We start from the raw sequence: 19,463 nt of genomic DNA, 5'->3' as shown, positions 1-19,463 counted from the left end.
GGGTTTAGGTTTGGTATTAGTTAAATCCGTGCTCATACTCGCCCAAACCCGAAACCAAAGATACCCAAAACATAAAATTACAAAAAAATTCTCATACATGTATATACTTATAAACTTTGTTCTTAGTGTTTGATGATTAATTGTACTTTTGTATGTTTGAGAAAGTCAACTCTAAATTATTGCTGTTTCACTTTGGTGATGGATGAGGATGATGAATATTATTTGTTTATCTTTCTTTCTATGAATTTCACTTTTTTTTTGTGAAAGTAGGTTATGGATCGGGTTGCTATTTCACGTAAGGAATGAGTTTGGGTTTGGATTTCGTATGGATTTCATTTTATCGCTCATAAGTGTTTGTGTTTGGGTTTGGATTCTGAGATCTGGGTTTGGTAATTGTAAAACCCGTACCCGATCCTACCTGTTGTCATATTAATCATTGTTATTGCCTCTAGATACAGGTGCAGTCACTACAAAAAAAACGTTATTTAGTGGGGTTTTTTTTGCATTTAGTGGGGGTTTTCAACCCCCGCGAGTTACTTAGCGGGGGTTTTGAAAAATCCCGAAGTTACACTCGCCACAAATTATTAGCGGCGTTTTTCAGCAAATCCTGGTACCTGCAGATGCATTTAGCGGCGGTTTTTAGCGGGGGTTTTAAACCTCCCTTATCCGCAAGCTTTTTTTAACGGGAGTTTTCAACCTCCCTTAAATGCAAGAGATTATTTACCGCTTTAAATCTCCCTTGGCTACTAGAGTTTATTCTTGGGACATTTTTAACCTCATAATCCAAACATCCATAGAGAGAAACTTAAAGTTGAAATATCCAAAACAACAAAACAGTTCAAATAAAGAAACAAACCCATGGACAACTTTCAATCCAAAATAACTCATACACAACTCTCAATCCAAGAAGTTAAAAATTATAACAACTGATGAACCGCTGGAAAGGAGAAATATCATACTTGTACACTTGTGAAACAATATAAAGAAGTTAAAACAGCAATAATCAGCACATTCCTTGGGCTTGCATGCATACATAGAGTAAAGAGAGAATGACCTGTCTGTTATCATGTCAAGCACGGCTCCAAAGGTTGACACTGAATCAAAAAAGTAATGATACAAAATGAAGAAAAAAAATGAAAATGCCAGATTAATAGATTGTTTTATTATAAGGAACAATTGCTTTGAAAATTTAAAAAGAAAAAAGAAAAAAGAAAAATAAGAGTAAGGAGATGAGAGTTTCCCTAATTGCACAGTAAGGGCATACTTCACACTTTGTGGTTGTGGCAAACAAGCTTAGATTAGCTTGTTTACAGTTTTTTAAATGAATTCACCTTTCATTTTCTAATTATTTGAACTTAACACTTTCGTTTTCTAATTATTTACACCTATTGCATCAACATGCTAATTATTTAAAGATAATGAAAGCATAACACTTTTACCTATTGCGAAGAAACTTCAACTGATGGTGTAGGCTCTATATGTGCTGGAGGATATGCTCCACATTGTGGTTCAACGCTGATTTTTGTCAGACTTTGGAAACGCTTGACCTTTGCCATGACTGCATAAACAAAGCAAAAACACTGAGAATTAGGCTATTGCAAGAGTATAATTTCTATGTTGTAGCAGAGACAACAACAGACCTTATTCGGATCTTTCTTAGCAGAAATGATAATAGTAGTATTACTGACCACAACATAGATTTACATCATCATTTAGATGGTCCGTAGCCAATGACACATACTCATCATCAAGGCTACACAATTGGTCAAGCTCTTTCATATACATCCTCAGGATAGATTGTTCACTGTTATGCAATTGTCTCCACTAACATATTTTACATGCAGTGTTTTAACCATTAGTATAGAAACCAAGGACATTAGCTAGAACTGTTACAATCAAAATTATCACGACCTTCACAGGTAGAGAAGTCAAAAAATAGAAGAGAGATTTTTGCATAAGAAAGGGAAGAATGACTTTAAATTTATCTCAAGGTAAATGAAAACTGAAACAAACATCAAACCAAACCCATTACATTTTGCACTAAGCATATTTCAATTTAAAGGTCAGTACACAATATGTAAGTTCTCCTCTTGGAAAATCCAATGCAGAACATCCTCAATATGTAATTATCAGTGGTATTCACATCCACATGAGATTTGATAAGAATAATTTAAGACAAATATAGTGATCAAAAGAAGCCTTAGAAACCTATCATACCCAGAAATTTGTCAGAACATTTCTCCCTTGAACGTCTTCATCTCTGAATGCATGTTCCTCATCACCCTGAAGCTCAGCAAATGAAATCGCAAATGGTCATGTTTAAGTCGTTCTGAAACTATCTGTTAATTGAAAACTTAATCTATATAAGTACGCAAAATCCTATATACACCAATCACATACCACAATAAGCAAGAAATTGATCAATTTCCAGAAACAAATCCAATCACTAATACACAAATCAACAATGAGAATCACAAACAAATGCAGAGATAGAGAGAGAACAGAGAGAGAAATGCAAATACCGTGTGAGTAAAATTGCATAGATATCGAATGAACCTAAAACAAAGAACTAATTTGAATGAAACAAGATAACTGATTTGAATGTAACTACCAGATATGCCCGGCTTCAGGTGAACGTGTCGTTCGCGAGGGAACAACAGCCAGGTGCGAAAGACATTTGCAGCATATGGGTTGTGTCTCATTTTGAGGCTCTGCTCCTTCTCCCATCCCTTCTTCCAGTTTTAAGAGGGATATGGGGTCCTCCAAGCTGCAACAAAGTAATTTAAAACACTTAAGAGGCTTCCAAATTTCAGCAGATGATGAATTATAAATAAATTCTTATTTACTCCTAAGTAATATATAAACATTACTAATTCATTTATACACATGTAAAAAACATATCTGGACTAAATAAGCCTCTAGAAATACACTAGTAAAACACAATCATTACAATTTATAAGGTAAAAGTAAAACACAATCTACACTAATTGAAGTACGTGCTCACATCTTCCTCACAAACAGAGTGACTTAGCTGGTGGCTAGGAACGTCAGTTGAGTTTTTGTGCTTTCTAATGAGTTTTTGTGCTCTTGGAAATGGTGATGCCTCATGACGTGTTCCTTGTATAAAGTACACTAACAAGTAGCAGTATATATTAGCTCCATCTAAAAAAAATCATCAAATTTCATCACAACTTAACTATCCCAAATCACAAAAATTTCTATACGGCCAACATCCTACTAGGTAACAACTAACAAGGCTTTAAATCAGCTCCCCAATGATGTGATTGTAGCTATAATTTCATGATTTCGAAGGTTTTCACAATCACATTGCGACAGTAATTGTATTGTAGCTGCATCACCCACACTCATATATAACAAGAAACCCACTAATTCAGGAACAGAGAAAAATTTAAGAACATGTAGGAGTACTTTTCCAGCTATTGTAAAAGTGAAAACGAAAGTTCAAATTCTTACTTGCGAGCGTTCAAATTCTTAGCTGATTCAGATTCCTGATTCACAAAATCAACCGCACACAGATTACAAATTCGTAATTGAAAGAAATCATGAAAATAATGATAAATTTAACTGATTGTGAAATCAACCACACTCAGAAATCATGAATATAATGATAAGAAATCAACCACACTCAGACGATAATCATGAATCAGAGATTGAAATTGAAATCATAGGAGAAAAGCAAAGTAGAGAAAGACACAACATAGAGTGAAATGCAGACCTAGGTGGAATTCTATGGTGTGAATGATGAAAACACATACAAATAATCCTGAAAATCTGATAAATCGACTGAACCCTAACTCTAAAATCGCAAAAATTGATAGATCGGTAATGGAGAAGGGAGAAGAAGAAGTGCCTGCGGTAATGGAGAAGACGAATGGTGGTTTGCGACAGTCTCGCTCTCGGTGAACGGCGGAGATAGATCGGAAGTTCTCGTCGGAAGAAGAAGAGCCTGCGGTTATGGCGGAGATGGTGAGAAGGAAAAGGAATCGAGTAAGAGTGTGAGAGTGAAATTAACGTGAGTGAGGAGAGGGTGAGAGGGTGAGAGAGCGAGTGAGTTCAGAGTGAAAATTGGGAACTATTAAACTAAATTTGAGGGGGTTATTAAAACCTCCGTAATTAATAGAAATTAATGAAACTTGCGGGGGTTTTAATAACCCCCGCTAAAAAACCCCCACTAAACAGCGAATTTTTTGTAGTGAGTCTCAAGTAATAAAATACTATCAATTCTCAATAATAAGTGGAGGCCCAACCAAAATAATTAACGTGATGGGGGCCCATTCCAAACCTACCATCCATTCATATTTCATAGTTTTGTAAATTTGTTATTTTTCAAAAAGAAAAAAAATGGTTTATGGCACAATTATTTTTCCACATTAATGCACTCGCATTTCTTTGAGACAATTTTATGTATATTACTATACAAATTTATTGCAAAAGAATGAAAGATAGATGATTCAAATTGAAGTTAAATTTATTAACTTAACATTTTGTGGTTATTTTTTTATATCTATATAATTTACATAATTCAATTATATTGTCCATTTCGTGTTGTCTTTGACAATCCTGCTACCAACAGAAAGCCTCAATTGAGCTTGTGTCCACTCCGCAAGAGCCCTCAAGGCCGGAGCCATTATCGTTGCAGGATCAGCTGAGGTGTTGTTAAAATATGCTTCGTTTCTTGCTCTCCAAATTCCGTTTAGTTGATTGAAATTCTTGTTCACCGTTCTTTTCAAAACTTTTTTTTAAAATAATTGAAATTCAAATCATATAGTGTCACTTTTAATTTGCTTGATCTCAATCTTAATTTATTACTCCCCCTCCATTCCTATATATAAGTTTATTTTACCTAATTCTTTTAGATTAAGAAAAGTAGTTATCCTTATTTACTTTCTCTCTCCAGGTTATTATTTCAAAATCTCATTGTCTCTTTCATATTAAATATGATGATAGTTTTGGAAAAAAATAATTATGCTTCATTGATAATGTAAATGAACTTATATTTAGGAACAAGAAAAACACTAAAAAATGACCTTATAATAAAGGAACAGAGGGAGTACAATCATATGAATTTTCACCAATAAAAAATATATTAAAAAAACATGTTAGATGATTTTCCATACATTGTTTAATAATGTAAATATGGAAATAAAACTTGTATTGATACATATGAAAAATTAGTTAAGAAATTACCCATATATCCCATCCTTTTAATCAAACCACAACCTCATTTTTCAAGCGCTTCATTGGGTTTGTGCAAACAACCACTACAGATACGTATAAATACGTACAATATTGTGTCCCTCCGCATCACCGGCCCAAAACTCAAGCTACGCTCCTCACCGTAAGGATGTCATCGCCAAGGTAACTATCTCTGCCAAACCATCACACAACACCTTGTGCAACATGCAAACCTTATGAAAACATAAGCCACTTGATCACCCTAGCTAGCAAAACCTCGAGGCTCCTACGTCTCAGCTTAATTAGACCCACTATTGTGTACTAGCCCCAGGCAATCCAGCAATCACTGTCACCTTCGCGCACCAAACTCAGTCGTGCTCCATTGTTTTCCACGCTTACGACCTCTCGTGTTACCAGCCTCGTTCCATCTATACCTCCCTCTCTCTTATGACCTCATCGCGCTCCCCCTCACCCTCTTTCGGGTTGCGTTCTATTGAACGAAAGAGAAAGTTGTTCATTTTTTATTTTGGGTTTAGGTGAATTAAATTGCTCTTTATTTTGTTTTGGTAAAAAAGTCGTGTGGGAAGTGAGGTGAGTGGCCGAGGTCTGACACACCATCAACTCGTCGATCCAAGCTCTAAACCACCACATCTACCTCCATTTCCCTGCTCTTCTTGATATATGTGTGTGGTGAGACAATGACAAGTGGATGAAGAAAGACAGGGAAGGCGACGTTTCTAGGAGGAAGGGAAGGAATGGAGTTAGGTTTTCAAATATAGTTTAGTCATTTCAATAGTTTAATCTCAGTTGTTCGATACTCTAAGTATTATATCAACGGTTAACAATATTATGCATCGGTACATGTTTCACATGTATACAACTTCATATTTAGTTAGTATTCCAGTTAAATTTAATATTTATAGGACTTGTTACAATTAAAAAAAAGTTATTGTTCTGATTACTCTTCAGAATAAACGCTGCATTGACTGTCTTCAGATTAACAAGAGGAAGGCCTAGGACAATGAAAAAAAAGGGAAGAGGTCGGCTAGTATGTAAACAAAGTCAACCATGTATATTGAGTTGGCTTGGATATATAAATAATATTATGCATTAACTTCAACAGCATGGACACGTGATGTTGAGATGGTTGCTCCATGAATAAAGCAATACTTCCCGTTTGCTTAAAAGTTCTTATCCCAATCCCCCAAAGACCAAAAAAGTCGGTGCCATAAGGTTAACTAATTTGCACACAAAAATATTAGTATTTTACATGTAAAAGAATTAAACCCATCACTCAGCCATTGAAGCTCTCCTATATATATATGACATATATTTAGCTAGCTAGCTAGAGGCAAACTCATATTATTGCTGTATTCAGAGAGATACAAATCAACATCATAAAAGTGATTCAAAGTTTCAAACTATACACTACAGGCAAAATGACAGTAAGAAACTCCACTTTCTTTGTCTATTTTTTCGTTTGATATATGTATATCATGCATATTCATATTATCATATATATATATATATATATATATAAATCAATGTTTCCTTCTTTAATTTCTTTCAGATCACAGAGATGAGAGTACACATGGATTGTCCTGGATGTGAAAACAAAGTAAAAAGTGCACTTCAAAAACTAAAAGGTATACATACATTATATTGCCTTCATTTTTGGATGCAAAATACCATGTAGATCGCATATTTTTGAAAACCGGTCTGGACGATAAAGGGTTAATTTGGTTGGTTGAACCGAAAACTGTTTATAATCGGTCTATTTGAAAAGAAAAAACTTATAGATTTCATAATAAGGAGAAAAGTTAGATACAATATGTGTTAATATTGTTGCTCAATGAGAAATTCAGCTACTCATTTTCTTATCGATTTATTAATATTTTAATGTGATAAAGAAAATGGATAACTGGGATTTTAATTATGTCGTAGTATAAATAGCACCTAGAAAACTGTATCTAAGTTCTCTTTATCTCATGATCAATTAAGAATCGGTCAAAATCAATGCTATATATTGAGCCGGTCGGAACCGATATATTTGAACCGGTCATATTTTATTTCTAGTTCAATTGCTTAATTTTTCATGTATCTGATTCTACATTCTTATTTTCTTTCTCTTCCTTTTTCTTGTGTGCTCTTTACATGTGTATGGTTTTATTAAGGTGTGGATAACGTTGAAATAGACATGAGCATGCAAAAGGTGACTGTGAATGGGTATGCTGACCAGAAGAAGGTTTTGAAAACAGTTAGAAAAACTGGTAGAAGAGCTGAACTGTGGCAACTTCCTTACACCACAGATTCCCAGAACCAATATGTTCAACAACACCATTGCAATGGTCCTGTCAACTTCTATGGTTCCCAACCTTCTTCATCTTATAACTACTACAAGCATGGTTATGATAGCAGTGATCCTCGCTATTATCACTACCCTGCAGGCCAATCTTCCAGCATCTTTGGCCATCAAGCCGGTGCTGCTTTCAGTGATGACAATCCTCACGGTTGCTCAATTATGTGATCTTTCCATTCTAGGACGAAGATTGATCTTCTCTCCCGGTTTGTTGTCCCTATCACGTCCCACCGGCCAATCAAATATTTTTACATGGTTGAATTTTAAATGACATGATATAGTTTGATTGGTGAGATAAAAAATAAGTCTTTCAAGTAAAATCATATATGTGCTTTTTCATAAAAAGTGTATGAAGCTTTAATTAAAGTTCTGTCCATTTAGACTGTAAATTTTCTCTTGAGTTACTCAAGTATGTGTGCCTTTATAGTCATGTTTGTACCTTTACTTCTTCTACAATTTAAGGTCGAGGTGTTTCCATTATAGGTTCATGAATCATGATGGTGTAGTGATTCTTTATAACATAATTAAAAATCAACCTGCAGTTTGAATATAATTATTAATTCTAGTCTAAAGGTAATGATGACTTTTTATAAAAGGAGGACTAAATATTTTGTTATTGATGGACTCATAAGATGTATAGTTCCTTGGTTGCTTCTATATTAACTTTGTTGATGCTATAATTATTCAACAATAAACATTATAAGAAACTTTAAATTTGTTTTGTTCTTACTTCTTTCTACTCTTAGTTAGAATAGTTGTAATGTATCAAAAAAAAATTGAGCAGTCAAATTAAAGGATCGCTTCATTTAACTTAAAATTCGGCTAATTTTAAAATCGGTAAATTATCAGTAGAGAAAATTGGTTTCTTCAATCATAGTGTTTTATTTTCCAATTTATTAAATTTTATTTTTAAATTTAAAATATTTGTGAAATAAATAAAAGTTCAGTGACATGTTATTTATTATTTCATTATTGATTTTTTAGAGGTTGAGGGTGGAATTGATGTGGTGCCATACTGCCATGTTCTGAAATCCTGCATCTCCTTATCATTTTCTTTTTGGGTCGAACTTATCATTTGTTCTGATTGGGCTTCAGCCCACTTTATTCTATGAAATCCACATCTTCGAACAAAAAAAAGTTTTAGTTATATATTTATTTAGTTAATGTATGAGCCTATGAGGCATTCACGCACAATGATAAAGTTAGTTTGTAAGTTTGAAAATCAAGAGGTGGCCCATTAACAAATTTATAATAAATTTTGATATCATCTTAATTTAAGTTATGTCTAACTCTAAAAAAAAGTTAAAATATGAGAGTTGTTTTTGCCTTTATAAAGATTATTTTTGTTGGAAATATTGCAGTGAGAACACAATAAAATTACATTGGTCTCAAACCAAATATTACAAATGTAATTACAATAGTTTGGGGCGTATCACATGACATTGTTCTCAAGAGTTTATTCGCTCAAGATGCGATAACTCCCCAAGATACAGTAAACTCTTCTAACAATTTATTAGGACTCAGAACCAAGAAGAAACACTGGCATATGAAGTCAGGAGATATTATCTTTTTCACTGCTCACCACCTGCAATATCAACACATATATATACACCAAGAAAAGAACCGTGTGAAACTTTTAGTGAATGGTCATTCACCAATTAAGTGTTTCAAAGCATTTCAAAACAACCATTAAAAGTAATCAACCGTTTCGAGATAAAGAATGGTAACCAACTAAATCATTACACATAGAAATAATGTGTCTTTAAGATAGAATAGTAACTGATCATATGGCAACACAACCTTTATTATACATATTATAATCATAATCATTGAATTATTATTAAGGAAATACGTTGAAGACATATACATCAACGGTTTTAAGAATTTGTGAATAAGGACCATAACAAATCTTAAATGGTAATAAAATAATATAATTAATCAAGGTAATTGACTAAAAACATAATCAAGGTAATAAAATAATATAGTTTAAAAGGTTTGAAATACTTTTAAAACTACAACAATATTAAACTATCTATAGTTGCTCAATTTCATCAGTGAAGAAAGTTTGCAAAGAAATACTCTAAGGTTTTTTACCGTGTCAAATACGGTCAAGTTATTATTTAGGGAGAGTAACTTGATAGACATTTTATCTGATCATACTGATTAATTTGATTGATAGTTAACATAATTAAGGGTCACATAAATATTTCATTATTCTAGATTACCCGGCGTTTAACCAAACTGAATATTCACTCTTTATTTTTTACATAAAAATGATAGGCTCGAATCAAACGATGCTTAAGCTACCCAATATTCCTCCGGTCACATTTTCAGTCAAAGAAAATGCTAGTAACGTAAGTAAAACAGTAATCCATTTTTCATGAATCCATTGACAAATACAGTCATGTAAAATAAAAAAACCAAAAACAAGAAAAGCAGCATCGTTTGTATATATTTAATATTTAATACTATAAATATTAATATAAGTATGTGGAAAGACAACACCACCCCTCACCAACAAAGACAAAAGTACAAGTTTCAACATCACTTAACCCAAACACAAAAATACAAATCAATCAATTTCCAACTAAGCTCAATTAGCCATAGGGTTTCACGCGACATGTTCGATGATAACACCGAAGATTGTCACATGACACGTGGATTAATCCAACTGGTTAGAAATCCAGTTTAGTCTACGCTCACGCGCATGTAAGCATGTCCGTAACGAAAAAGCAGGGACATATCTGACATTTCACTCCCCCACTCTTTCTCTACAGAACCTCGACCAAGAAGAAGTAACAGACACAGAGAGAGAGAGAGAGAGAGAGAGAAATTCAGATTCTGCAATTCGAAACCCTAATTTTGAAGAAATCGATCGGTGGTCATGGCTTCTTCCAAGGATCGCGAGACCTTCGTCTACGTCGCCAAGCTTGCAGAGCAGGCTGAGCGATACGAAGGTTAGCGTTTCTTCCTTCGTGTCACTGCCTTGTTCGTGCAAATCGATTTGCTTGATTTCGTTGATTCCTACTCATGCGATGCTTCGTTGAACTTCTTTTGAGTAAATTTATGCTCTTTTTCTTCGATTTTATATCGTTATAGAGTTAATTTTTATTTTTGGAAAATTGGATCAGTGTTTACTGTCAGTTTGAATTCCAAGGAGACTATAAGAAAGGGCTTTAGTTAGGGTTAAGAGCCCTTTAACAGGAATTTAGTTTTTCAGTATTTTTATTTAATTTCTGTCAAAGTTTGTTCATTTTGAGCATGTGGGCATGTTGCTAATTCAAAATTTTGGTACTCTGCATGTTCAAGTGGTGGCATGATACTTAGGGTGTTTGAGTGTTTTTGTTGATCAAAGCATGTTGTTGTTCTTCCTGTGGAATTTTGTTATATTTGAAGGTTGATTTATGATGTTTTTTTTTTTTTTGCATTTGTTTTGACAGAGATGGTGGATTCGATGAAGAAGGTTGCGAATTTGGATGTTGAACTGACTGTTGAAGAGAGGAATTTGCTTTCTGTGGGTTATAAGAATGTGATTGGTGCTCGCAGAGCGTCGTGGAGGATTCTGTCTTCCATTGAGCAGAAGGAAGAGACTAAAGGAAATGATGTAAATGCGAAGCGGATTAAGGAGTACAGGCAGAAGGTTGAGTCAGAGCTTGCGGACATCTGTAATGATGTTATGAGGGTGATTGATGAACACCTTATACCTTCAGCTACTGCTGGTGAATCGACTGTGTTTTACTATAAGATGTGAGCATTGGTGTCTTGTTCTCTGCTACAGGTTTTGGTGTGTTTTTTTTTTCTTGTTTTTTTCCAAGTGGATTGTGCGATGATCGAATATTCTGCTTGCAGGAAAGGAGACTATTATCGTTATCTTGCAGAATTTAAGTCAGGCAATGAGAAGAAGGAGGCTGCTGATCAGTCAATGAAAGCATATGAGGTGAGATTTATATTATTATATGTTGTTTTTGCAGTTTACAGGATATGTTTGTTTACTGGGTTTGTTAAAATTAGACATTGCAGTTTACACTTGAGACTTGAGAGGTTTCTTTTGGTCTTCATTTTTTATTTTGGTCAACTAAACACACCTGTGGTTTGACCTTGGTCTTGTATTGAGTTCAAATTTCTAGTGCTTTCAAATAAGAACTTGTAATTGTTTCCTTCCTAGCATTCAATCAATATTTCCATTTGTATTTAGTTGCTTTTGTTGTATTGTATGCTCTATTTTTTTCTGAGGATCTGGCATGATATTTAACAATATCCTTCCTAGCATTCAATCAATATTTCCATTGCAGTTTACACTTGAGACTTGAGAGGTTTCTTTTGGTCTTCATTTTTTATTTTGGTCAACTAAACACACCTGTGGTTTGACCTTGGTCTTGTATTGAGTTCAAATTTCTAGTGCTTTCAAATAAGAACTTGTAATTGTTTCCTTCCTAGCATTCAATCAATATTTCCATTTGTATTTAGTTGCTTTTGTTGTATTGTATGCTCTATTTTTTTCTGAGGATCTGGCATGATATTTAACAATATCCTTATTGAAAGAGCTGTTATTCAAAGGAGTTTCCTCTTCAGAATACTTTGTCCTTCTCTTACCTCAAATTTGTGTGTTTTATATATTGCAGTCTGCTACCACTGCAGCAGAGGCTGAATTACCCCCCACTCATCCCATCCGTCTGGGCCTGGCTCTAAATTTCTCAGTTTTCTATTATGAGATCCTGAATTCACCTGAAAGGTTGGTAGGTTTGATTTATGTACTAAACTGTGATTGTAAATTGGTTTTTTTTTTTGAATGTGGTAGAACTTATTTTCCTTCTTCCAGAGCCTGTCATCTTGCAAAGCAAGCTTTTGATGAAGCTATTTCAGAGCTTGATACCTTGAATGAAGAGTCATACAAAGATAGCACCTTGATCATGCAACTTCTCAGGGACAACCTTACTCTATGGACTTCTGACATTCCAGAAGAGGGAGGTAATTCTGACTAGAGGACTTATAGTTAACTGATTTATTACTTTGATTGGTCTAAATTCTATATTTCAATGGGTCTATTAAGATGTGTAAGAAGAGTTTGGGATAATCGGTGAGGATATGACAAGGCAAGCTGTTACTAACAGTTATGAGATTATAACTGCTAGGTTTGAAGCTAGAGTAACTCTTAGTTAGGCACGGTCTACAATAAACACTCAAATCATTATTGGACACTTGTGACGTTGTGGAGCCCATGGTAGAAATTCTCCTATCTCTAAATATGCATTTCAGATGTCAAATGATGGTTTTAATGCTAGTCTCTTGAAACTGACTTTATAGGATGTTAAACACTATATATAAAGTCACCAAGACCATTAGATTTGTTGCTGAACATAATTATTTTTAAAAAAACGCAATCATGATAGTTTGTTAAGTCAATGATCTTACCATGAATAAATTATGATATTATGTTATTTTGGTGCTCCTTTTCTATAAATGTTGACTACTATTTTCTGTCTCTGTTACAGAAGATTCCCTGAAAGCGAATGGCACTGCCAAGGTTGGCGGAGGAGAGGATGCGGAGGTGAGTAGTTAGTTTTTTCATACTTGACAGTTTACTTCCATTGATCTTTGATGGCTTTACTTAATTCATCTCATCTCATTATTTTTTTGCAGTGAGGTTGATGACTGATGGCAACTCTCTTAAGATTTGATGCTTGTGTTTGAGAATGAAACATGAGGGTTAATTACTCATTTGTGTACTAGCTAGAGATAGAGTTTCATTGTTTCTTTTTTTCTTTTTGTTTCATGTTGATTGGGGTCATACTTCCCGATAGGGGAAAAAGAAAAACTCCTTCATTTGTGTTATATTATGGTGATGTTTTTATTGTGTGGTGTCTAAAAATGACATGTTGTCTAAGTTTTTCCTCCCCATGGGGATTGATTTGATGAGGATTGCTCATGATGTATTCCTATTCCAATGAAATGCTGCAACTTATATGCAATTGGAGATTGTTATTTGCGTAATAATTTTCTCTTGAATATTGCATTAGTTGCCGTTTCTGTTGCCGCGAAAAGTGTAAGTAAAAACGGTGAGAGGAAAACCTGAAGTAAGTGGTGTGGCTGTGGTGAGAACTTAACGTAGTAATTAGGATTGTACCTATTTTATGTCTAACATAGCAACTAGTTAGAGTGTTTTTATTAGTTTGTCTTAATGGGCAATTCTTAAAATTCTATTTTACTACTTTTTTGATTTGATAGAGATACATACAATTTTATTGCAAGAACCTAAAGAACTGTTAAATTTAACAAAAGACCTTCATATTTTCAAGTCATGAGATGTTCATAATTTTCCTGACTATGAGTCCTACGTGAAGAACAACTATTGTATAAATTGAATCTCAATACAAGATTTACCTAGCAAGCAGCGAACACTAATACAATTTTTCAAAGCATCAAATTGATCCACATCTTTCTTAATGCCTACACAAATTATAGCTCTTGATAAGAATATGAGATAGCATGAAAGTAACCATGAAAACATATACACCACGAGCTCATCCCCTCATAAATTTAGAATATGAGCATGTCATGTAAAATTAAATTAATATTAATTATCGTTTTAAACACTTATCTGTTACTATAATTTTCTTCAATTTAAATTAATGGAGTACTTGATTTTGTTTAAGTGATCATTGTTATAAATTCAAAAGAGATGTTAATAACTTATTAATGTGGCGTGTAATCGTGTGAAGAAGAAAGTTTCATTCCATTCCAACTCTGTCTCTATATATTAACGGAATATCCACTGGATGATGCCAACTATCACACACAGTATTGATTATCCACTGCTTTACGTGATGGAGAATATGATTCAACTTCCTCTAAAGACACAAAATCATACAAATTGTGAAATGCCTATCGAATGTAACGCCTTATAAGTTGATGTTCACAAAATATCCATCTCTTGTGCTTTGTATCGTATAATATAATATTCAGAGACCCTCACCCACTCACATTGTTTGATCAATTTGTTACAAAGAATCAACCTTGTCCTGCCATGAACGGGTTCAATGAAGAAGCCAAGATTTTGGCTGTCATTTTTGACTTGGATGGTACCCTTTTGGATACTGGTAACTATGTTGTTGTTCCCTTCAACAATGGCTTGGTTGATTTTTTTTATTTTTTTTCCTTTAGGGTTCTGTCTAAACAGTGGCATGTGATGTGTGTTGATGTTTGGTGTGCAGAAAGGGCTACAAGGGGTGTGTTGAATGAATTTTTAGCAAGGTATGGGAAAGAAGTGGACAAGGAGAAGCAAGAAAAGAGGAGGTTGGGGATGACACAGAAGGAGACAGCAGCTGTAACAGTTCAGGACTATCAACTCCCCATCACACCTGATCAGTTTATCAAAGAAATCACTCCTCTCTACAGGGAAAGGTACTAACAAGTAACAACACTCTCATCCTCTTCTCTGTTTTGCACCATCACCCCTTTCCCTTATGCAACAAAATCCAGCTAGTATATGAGCTCAGATTGATATGACCAATGACCCATATCCATATCTATTAAGAAGAAGAATGTTGAATATGGTTCTGAACTGCTTTGATTCATGAGATACCACATAGTTAGGTCGTTAAATAACTTTTTAATTGAATATAAAAAATTGATGTATTTTATTTTCTGAACTTGTTCTTACAAAATGTGGATTTTTGTTTCCATTAACTAAAATCAAAAGGGGAGGAAACTCTCTTGTATTTGGATTTTGAATTGTGTAGACATTCGATGGCTCTTGTTTTAAAATGTATAATTGGTTTAGGTGGGCAGAAGCCAAAGCATTGCCAGGTGCTAATCGTCTTATTAAACATCTCCGGAAGAATGGAGTGCCAATGGCTCTTGCTTCAAACTCCTTGCGAGAATACGTAGACGGAAAAATTTCTCACCATGAAGGTTAAATACTTAAATTCTTCAAAGCTAGTAGTTGTTCTTGTTCATCATTGACTTTCTACTTTATGTCTTTCAATTTCAAGAAAAATCACAAGTCTGATATCATTCTAGTCATTGGCTTCTCGCTTCTGATTGATTACTGAGAAGTTAAATTACATATAGACACTGGTTAGGTATCAGTTTCTTTAGTTTAAGGATTTGCAATCAATTAGATGCTGTGCTTAATATCTTTAATATCAATCAGCTATAATCTATATAAATGATAGATTGGGAAGAATACTCGACAGTTATAGAATTCAGAAAATAATGCTCTCTGATTGGTAAATAGTAAATACTTATATTTTATGCCTAGGCTGTTCTTTTTAAATTGACATAAGTATCCAAAACTTATAGGAATAATTTGAAGTTGTTTGACCCGTTAGGATGGTTGATTAGCAGCTGAGGAAAATGGCATTTGTTTGAAAGTAATTCTGGTCTAAATGATCTGTTTTGGAAAGGCTCCCTGAAATTATTCACTTTTTTTTCATATCATGATTGCCTTTGCTTTGCCTCATTGACATATAGTTTGCAACTTTAGAGTTTATACTTGATACTTTCCAGAATTGAGTTTTGTAGGTTGGAAAGAAAGCTTTTCGGTAATTCTCGGAAGTGACCAGGTTAAAGCTGGGAAGCCTGCTCCATATTTGTAAGGTTCTCTTTCATAAGCAATTCCCTTAATAACCACTTAAATTGTCCTCTCCACTTTCACCTCTCAAATGTCTTTTGGGAAACATATGGAACCTTTAATAGAAGTGGATTTGTTGGCATTGAACTAGTGCAACATTTTTCCAGTAGCAAGCAACTCTCTTCCCCATCCCGAGTTCTAGCAGACGTTGTCAAACAAAGTAAAGAATAGATTACAATTGTCTCTCCTCCATACAGTGACATTACATGATTTCTCCAGAATACATCTCTAAACATTTTCTCAGTTTTCCATCACTTTGTTTGGTAGAAATGCTCCCTTTTGAGTGAATTGTGCTCTTAATTTTATCATAGTAACAAATTCTAATTGTTGCAGATTTGAAGAAGCGGCCAAGAAATTGGGTGTAGATGCAGTTAATTGTCTGGTGATTGAAGATTCCTTGTAAGTCTCCTAGAGTTTGTCTATGGCACTATATGATGACTCATTTGCTATTGTGCTCTTTTCTGAGCTTATCAATTAGCTTGGAGTACTTCATCGCTTTATAAGATGTCAATTGTATGACAGAATGGCAGTAAACTCTAGTCTTGACCAAGGGTAGTGTAGTATTTCTAATTTCTGGGGTCAGGTTTCCATGTACCATCTAAAGTTGGCAAGATAAATCAAACTTTGTTCCCTGATGAAGAGGCCACTGTACCACCAGTGATAAAACCTACAATGGGAGTATTCCTCCCACCATTCCTTTGGCCATATCCAATTCTAGAGCTTGCACAGATCAGAGTGTATAAGACACTTGGGAATTGGATGAACCTTTTGAGTGAATTATGTTAAGATTCACTCTGTTAGTTTCTGAAGATCACCTACATTTACTCAAACAAGCATGGTCATGGAGGAGACATTGCCTATGAATTCTGAACTGCAATATTTAAAAATAAAATAAAAATTCAATGCATAATCTGTCCATTGCTTGCTGCTGTAACTCAAGTTTTCATCCTCTTAGATAGTTTTGATGCATTTTAAAATAGTGTGGTAGGTTCTTGAGATATCTGTACATGTTTAGCAGATTTAACCTCTATTCATCTGTAGATATTGAGCATTTCACTTTGATTTTTTTATTCACCATTAGGATATGTCACACCATCTGCTGCCAGATCACACCTTATTCTGCAGCCACTCAGATTTCCTTCGTGATATAGACTAATAAGTAATAATGATATTTGTTACATATAATATATGTTTTGCAATGTACTAAAACAGGGTTGGTGTGAAGGCAGCCAATGCTGCAAAAATGAAGGTAGTGGCTGTACCATCTCGAAGCGAAACAGATTGTCATGGGCTAGCAAACATTGTTCTTCATTCCCTTTTAGAGTTTCAACCTGAGCTATGGGGTCTTCCACCTTTTGATGACTGTAATGTACCCTTTAGTTCATAAACTATGTTGATATGTTTCTGTAAATATTGTGTTCTCTGACCAGAGCAAGTTTTCAAACTAATTTATTCAGGGGTAGATAAGACATTGCCTATTGAGCCAATTCGTCTGAATGGTTTGTATGTTACCGGATCTCTACTCGAAACCACAGGTTTGTGGGTAACGTTCCGAATTTCTCATTTCATAAAATATGTAATAAGAACAACAAATTTTGCACATCCCTTGAGGACCTTCTTTTCTAATTAGATTAGATGCTGTTATGACACTGGAGTAAGTAATCTCCAAAGAGCACACTTTCCGGACTGAGTAGGAATATGTGATTAATCTTGCATACTCAAAGCAACTGACAGCACCATTGATCTCTTCAAGTTTAGTTTTTAGTTTTAACATGTTTTTATCAATCTGATAAGATATAGTTACATCATCCAGAGAATGCAACACTTTCACTTCCTGATCAAGTTGCGGGGCTTTACTTTGGTTGGTCCAAGTTTGATCCAGATAGGAACTTTAAGATACTGGTTAGCATTAATTTCGAATTCCCCAGTGTTACCTCCAAAAGAATAGTGAGTATTCATTTATAAAACTATACAAATTCTAATGAGCATTAATAAGCACATATTAATATATGATACATTTTGTCATTCTGAAAATTTTCACCTGGATAGAAACTCAGCTTAAACAGCTACACTGTTTTTCTGTTTATCATATAGACATATTTATGGACTAATAATCCAACACTTTGGTTTGATCCTTTCCTTGATTTTGTGATGCTACATTATATTCTTTTGACCTTGCTCATGTTTGTCATTAATGGACATTTTATGGGGCTCATTTTGCAGCATGTTTGGTTTATTGATGCAAACAGTGACCATAAATCTAAGCAGCATATGCAAATCCATCTTGTTGGCTACATAAGAGCTTGGGATAACAAGGTAATGGTGAATATTTTGATGGAATAATCAGACGACGAGGATAATTTTTTTGCTGCCAGAGAGATAGAGTAATGATACATTAATGATTAAACACTACTATTCATATATATATTAGGGAAGTTCTATGATGTGCATAATTGCATCCATTAATATTATATTTGCAACCCTGCTCAAAATGTGTGTGCATGAACAGGACCTCACATCAACAGAATCGGAGAAAGTTGAAGAATACAAGTCCATTGCGAGAGCTTCACTAGATTTGCCATCATTCCCTTGTTTTTTACAAAAAAGCTTCGCTCGAGTGACCTTATAACTGGGGAAGACAGAATAACTTTTTAACTTGTTGCAGTTTTCATCATAATGAAATTAATTGTATAAAGTATACATGAAATTATTTATTAGGCTAGGTCTGTAATAATTTCTAAATATTGTATTAACAAATAATAATATATAAAGTCAGTTATTGTTCTCAATCATCCATGTATTTTTGAAAATTGAAAAGCCACTATAAGCATCTTTTTTAATGTAAGTAAGTTTAGGATTTATGTTTTGTTTCTTTATTCAAAGTCACCCCAACATCTGGTGAATGACCTTTTAATGTGCTAATAATATTTTAAAATAGTATTTAGTATATTATATAAATAAAATTATATTAATTAATTCTCATTGGTTCGACCCCGGTTCAATCTTTGGTCCTATGGCCCTCTGTACCCGAAACATATGCGCTGACTAGACTGCGCTACACCTCGTCTCACCCCTCAGCATATAGATCCACCCGATTGATGAAGACTCGAACCGAACTCACCCATCCTTTTTGGCATAGGGACGCGAAAACCAACAAACAGATTCGTTCAAAGACGGTAAAGACAATTTAGAAAGCAGAGACAGAAACTGGGACAGGATGACTACTGGCTTGAAAGCGGCGTGACTCACTGTGATTGGAATCTGACTTCCTTGTGA

The 19,463-nt window shown here is 34.3% G+C and overlaps 3 protein-coding genes and 1 long non-coding RNA gene across 10 annotated transcripts; 3 read left to right on the top strand and 1 right to left on the bottom strand.

Moving 5' to 3' along the window:
- Positions 1 to 796: 796 nt before the first annotated feature.
- LOC130746863 (uncharacterized) lies at positions 797 to 3,512 on the bottom strand. Of its 2 annotated transcripts, none has more exons than XR_009022237.1 (5): positions 3,475 to 3,512; positions 2,612 to 2,767; positions 2,218 to 2,289; positions 1,440 to 1,558; positions 797 to 1,094 (listed from the first exon to the last, which is right to left on the bottom strand). It is a non-coding gene; the product is annotated as an uncharacterized LOC130746863 (long non-coding RNA). The 2 variants fall into 2 exon arrangements; XR_009022236.1 differs by having other exon boundaries at positions 2,218 to 2,283.
- A 3,016-nt stretch (positions 3,513 to 6,528) lies between these two features.
- Positions 6,529 to 8,035, top strand: LOC130742911 (heavy metal-associated isoprenylated plant protein 28). Its single transcript, XM_057595015.1, has 3 exons — positions 6,529 to 6,641; positions 6,767 to 6,842; positions 7,371 to 8,035. Exons 1-3 carry the CDS (start codon positions 6,636 to 6,638, stop codon positions 7,721 to 7,723), a joined length of 435 nt encoding a protein of 144 aa, XP_057450998.1. The 5' UTR covers positions 6,529 to 6,635; the 3' UTR covers positions 7,724 to 8,035.
- A 2,265-nt stretch (positions 8,036 to 10,300) lies between these two features.
- On the top strand, positions 10,301 to 13,549 carry LOC130746862 (14-3-3-like protein B). 2 transcript variants are annotated; one of them, XM_057599624.1, is made up of 7 exons: positions 10,301 to 10,512; positions 10,996 to 11,302; positions 11,405 to 11,492; positions 12,178 to 12,287; positions 12,375 to 12,523; positions 13,048 to 13,103; positions 13,196 to 13,549. In XM_057599624.1, the coding sequence occupies exons 1-7, from the start codon at positions 10,440 to 10,442 to the stop codon at positions 13,196 to 13,198; spliced, it is 786 nt and encodes a 261-aa protein (XP_057455607.1). In that variant the 5' UTR covers positions 10,301 to 10,439; the 3' UTR covers positions 13,199 to 13,549. The 2 variants fall into 2 exon arrangements, with proteins under 2 accessions (XP_057455607.1, XP_057455608.1); XM_057599625.1 differs by having other exon boundaries at positions 10,489 to 10,613.
- Positions 13,550 to 14,341: 792 nt separating this feature from the next.
- On the top strand, positions 14,342 to 18,979 carry LOC130746861 (bifunctional riboflavin kinase/FMN phosphatase-like). 5 transcript variants are annotated; one of them, XM_057599623.1, is made up of 10 exons: positions 14,342 to 14,652; positions 14,767 to 14,956; positions 15,336 to 15,466; positions 16,079 to 16,148; positions 16,521 to 16,586; positions 17,400 to 17,551; positions 17,645 to 17,730; positions 18,001 to 18,089; positions 18,411 to 18,503; positions 18,697 to 18,894. In XM_057599623.1, exons 1-9 carry the CDS (start codon positions 14,580 to 14,582, stop codon positions 18,484 to 18,486), a joined length of 933 nt encoding a protein of 310 aa, XP_057455606.1. In that variant the 5' UTR covers positions 14,342 to 14,579; the 3' UTR covers positions 18,487 to 18,503; positions 18,697 to 18,894. The 5 variants fall into 5 exon arrangements, with proteins under 5 accessions (XP_057455606.1, XP_057455603.1, XP_057455605.1 ...); XM_057599620.1 differs by having other exon boundaries at positions 14,349 to 14,652; positions 17,645 to 17,722; positions 18,697 to 18,979; XM_057599622.1 differs by having other exon boundaries at positions 14,349 to 14,652; positions 18,001 to 18,134.
- The last annotated feature ends 484 nt before the right edge of the window (positions 18,980 to 19,463 follow it).

Source organism: Lotus japonicus, chromosome 3 (genome assembly GCF_012489685.1).
Source record: "Lotus japonicus ecotype B-129 chromosome 3, LjGifu_v1.2".
In the NCBI taxonomy this organism is placed as follows: domain Eukaryota; kingdom Viridiplantae; phylum Streptophyta; class Magnoliopsida; order Fabales; family Fabaceae; genus Lotus; species Lotus japonicus.
The sequence above is the reverse complement of the archived record's forward strand: the minus strand, read 5'-3'. Positions and strand labels throughout refer to the sequence as shown.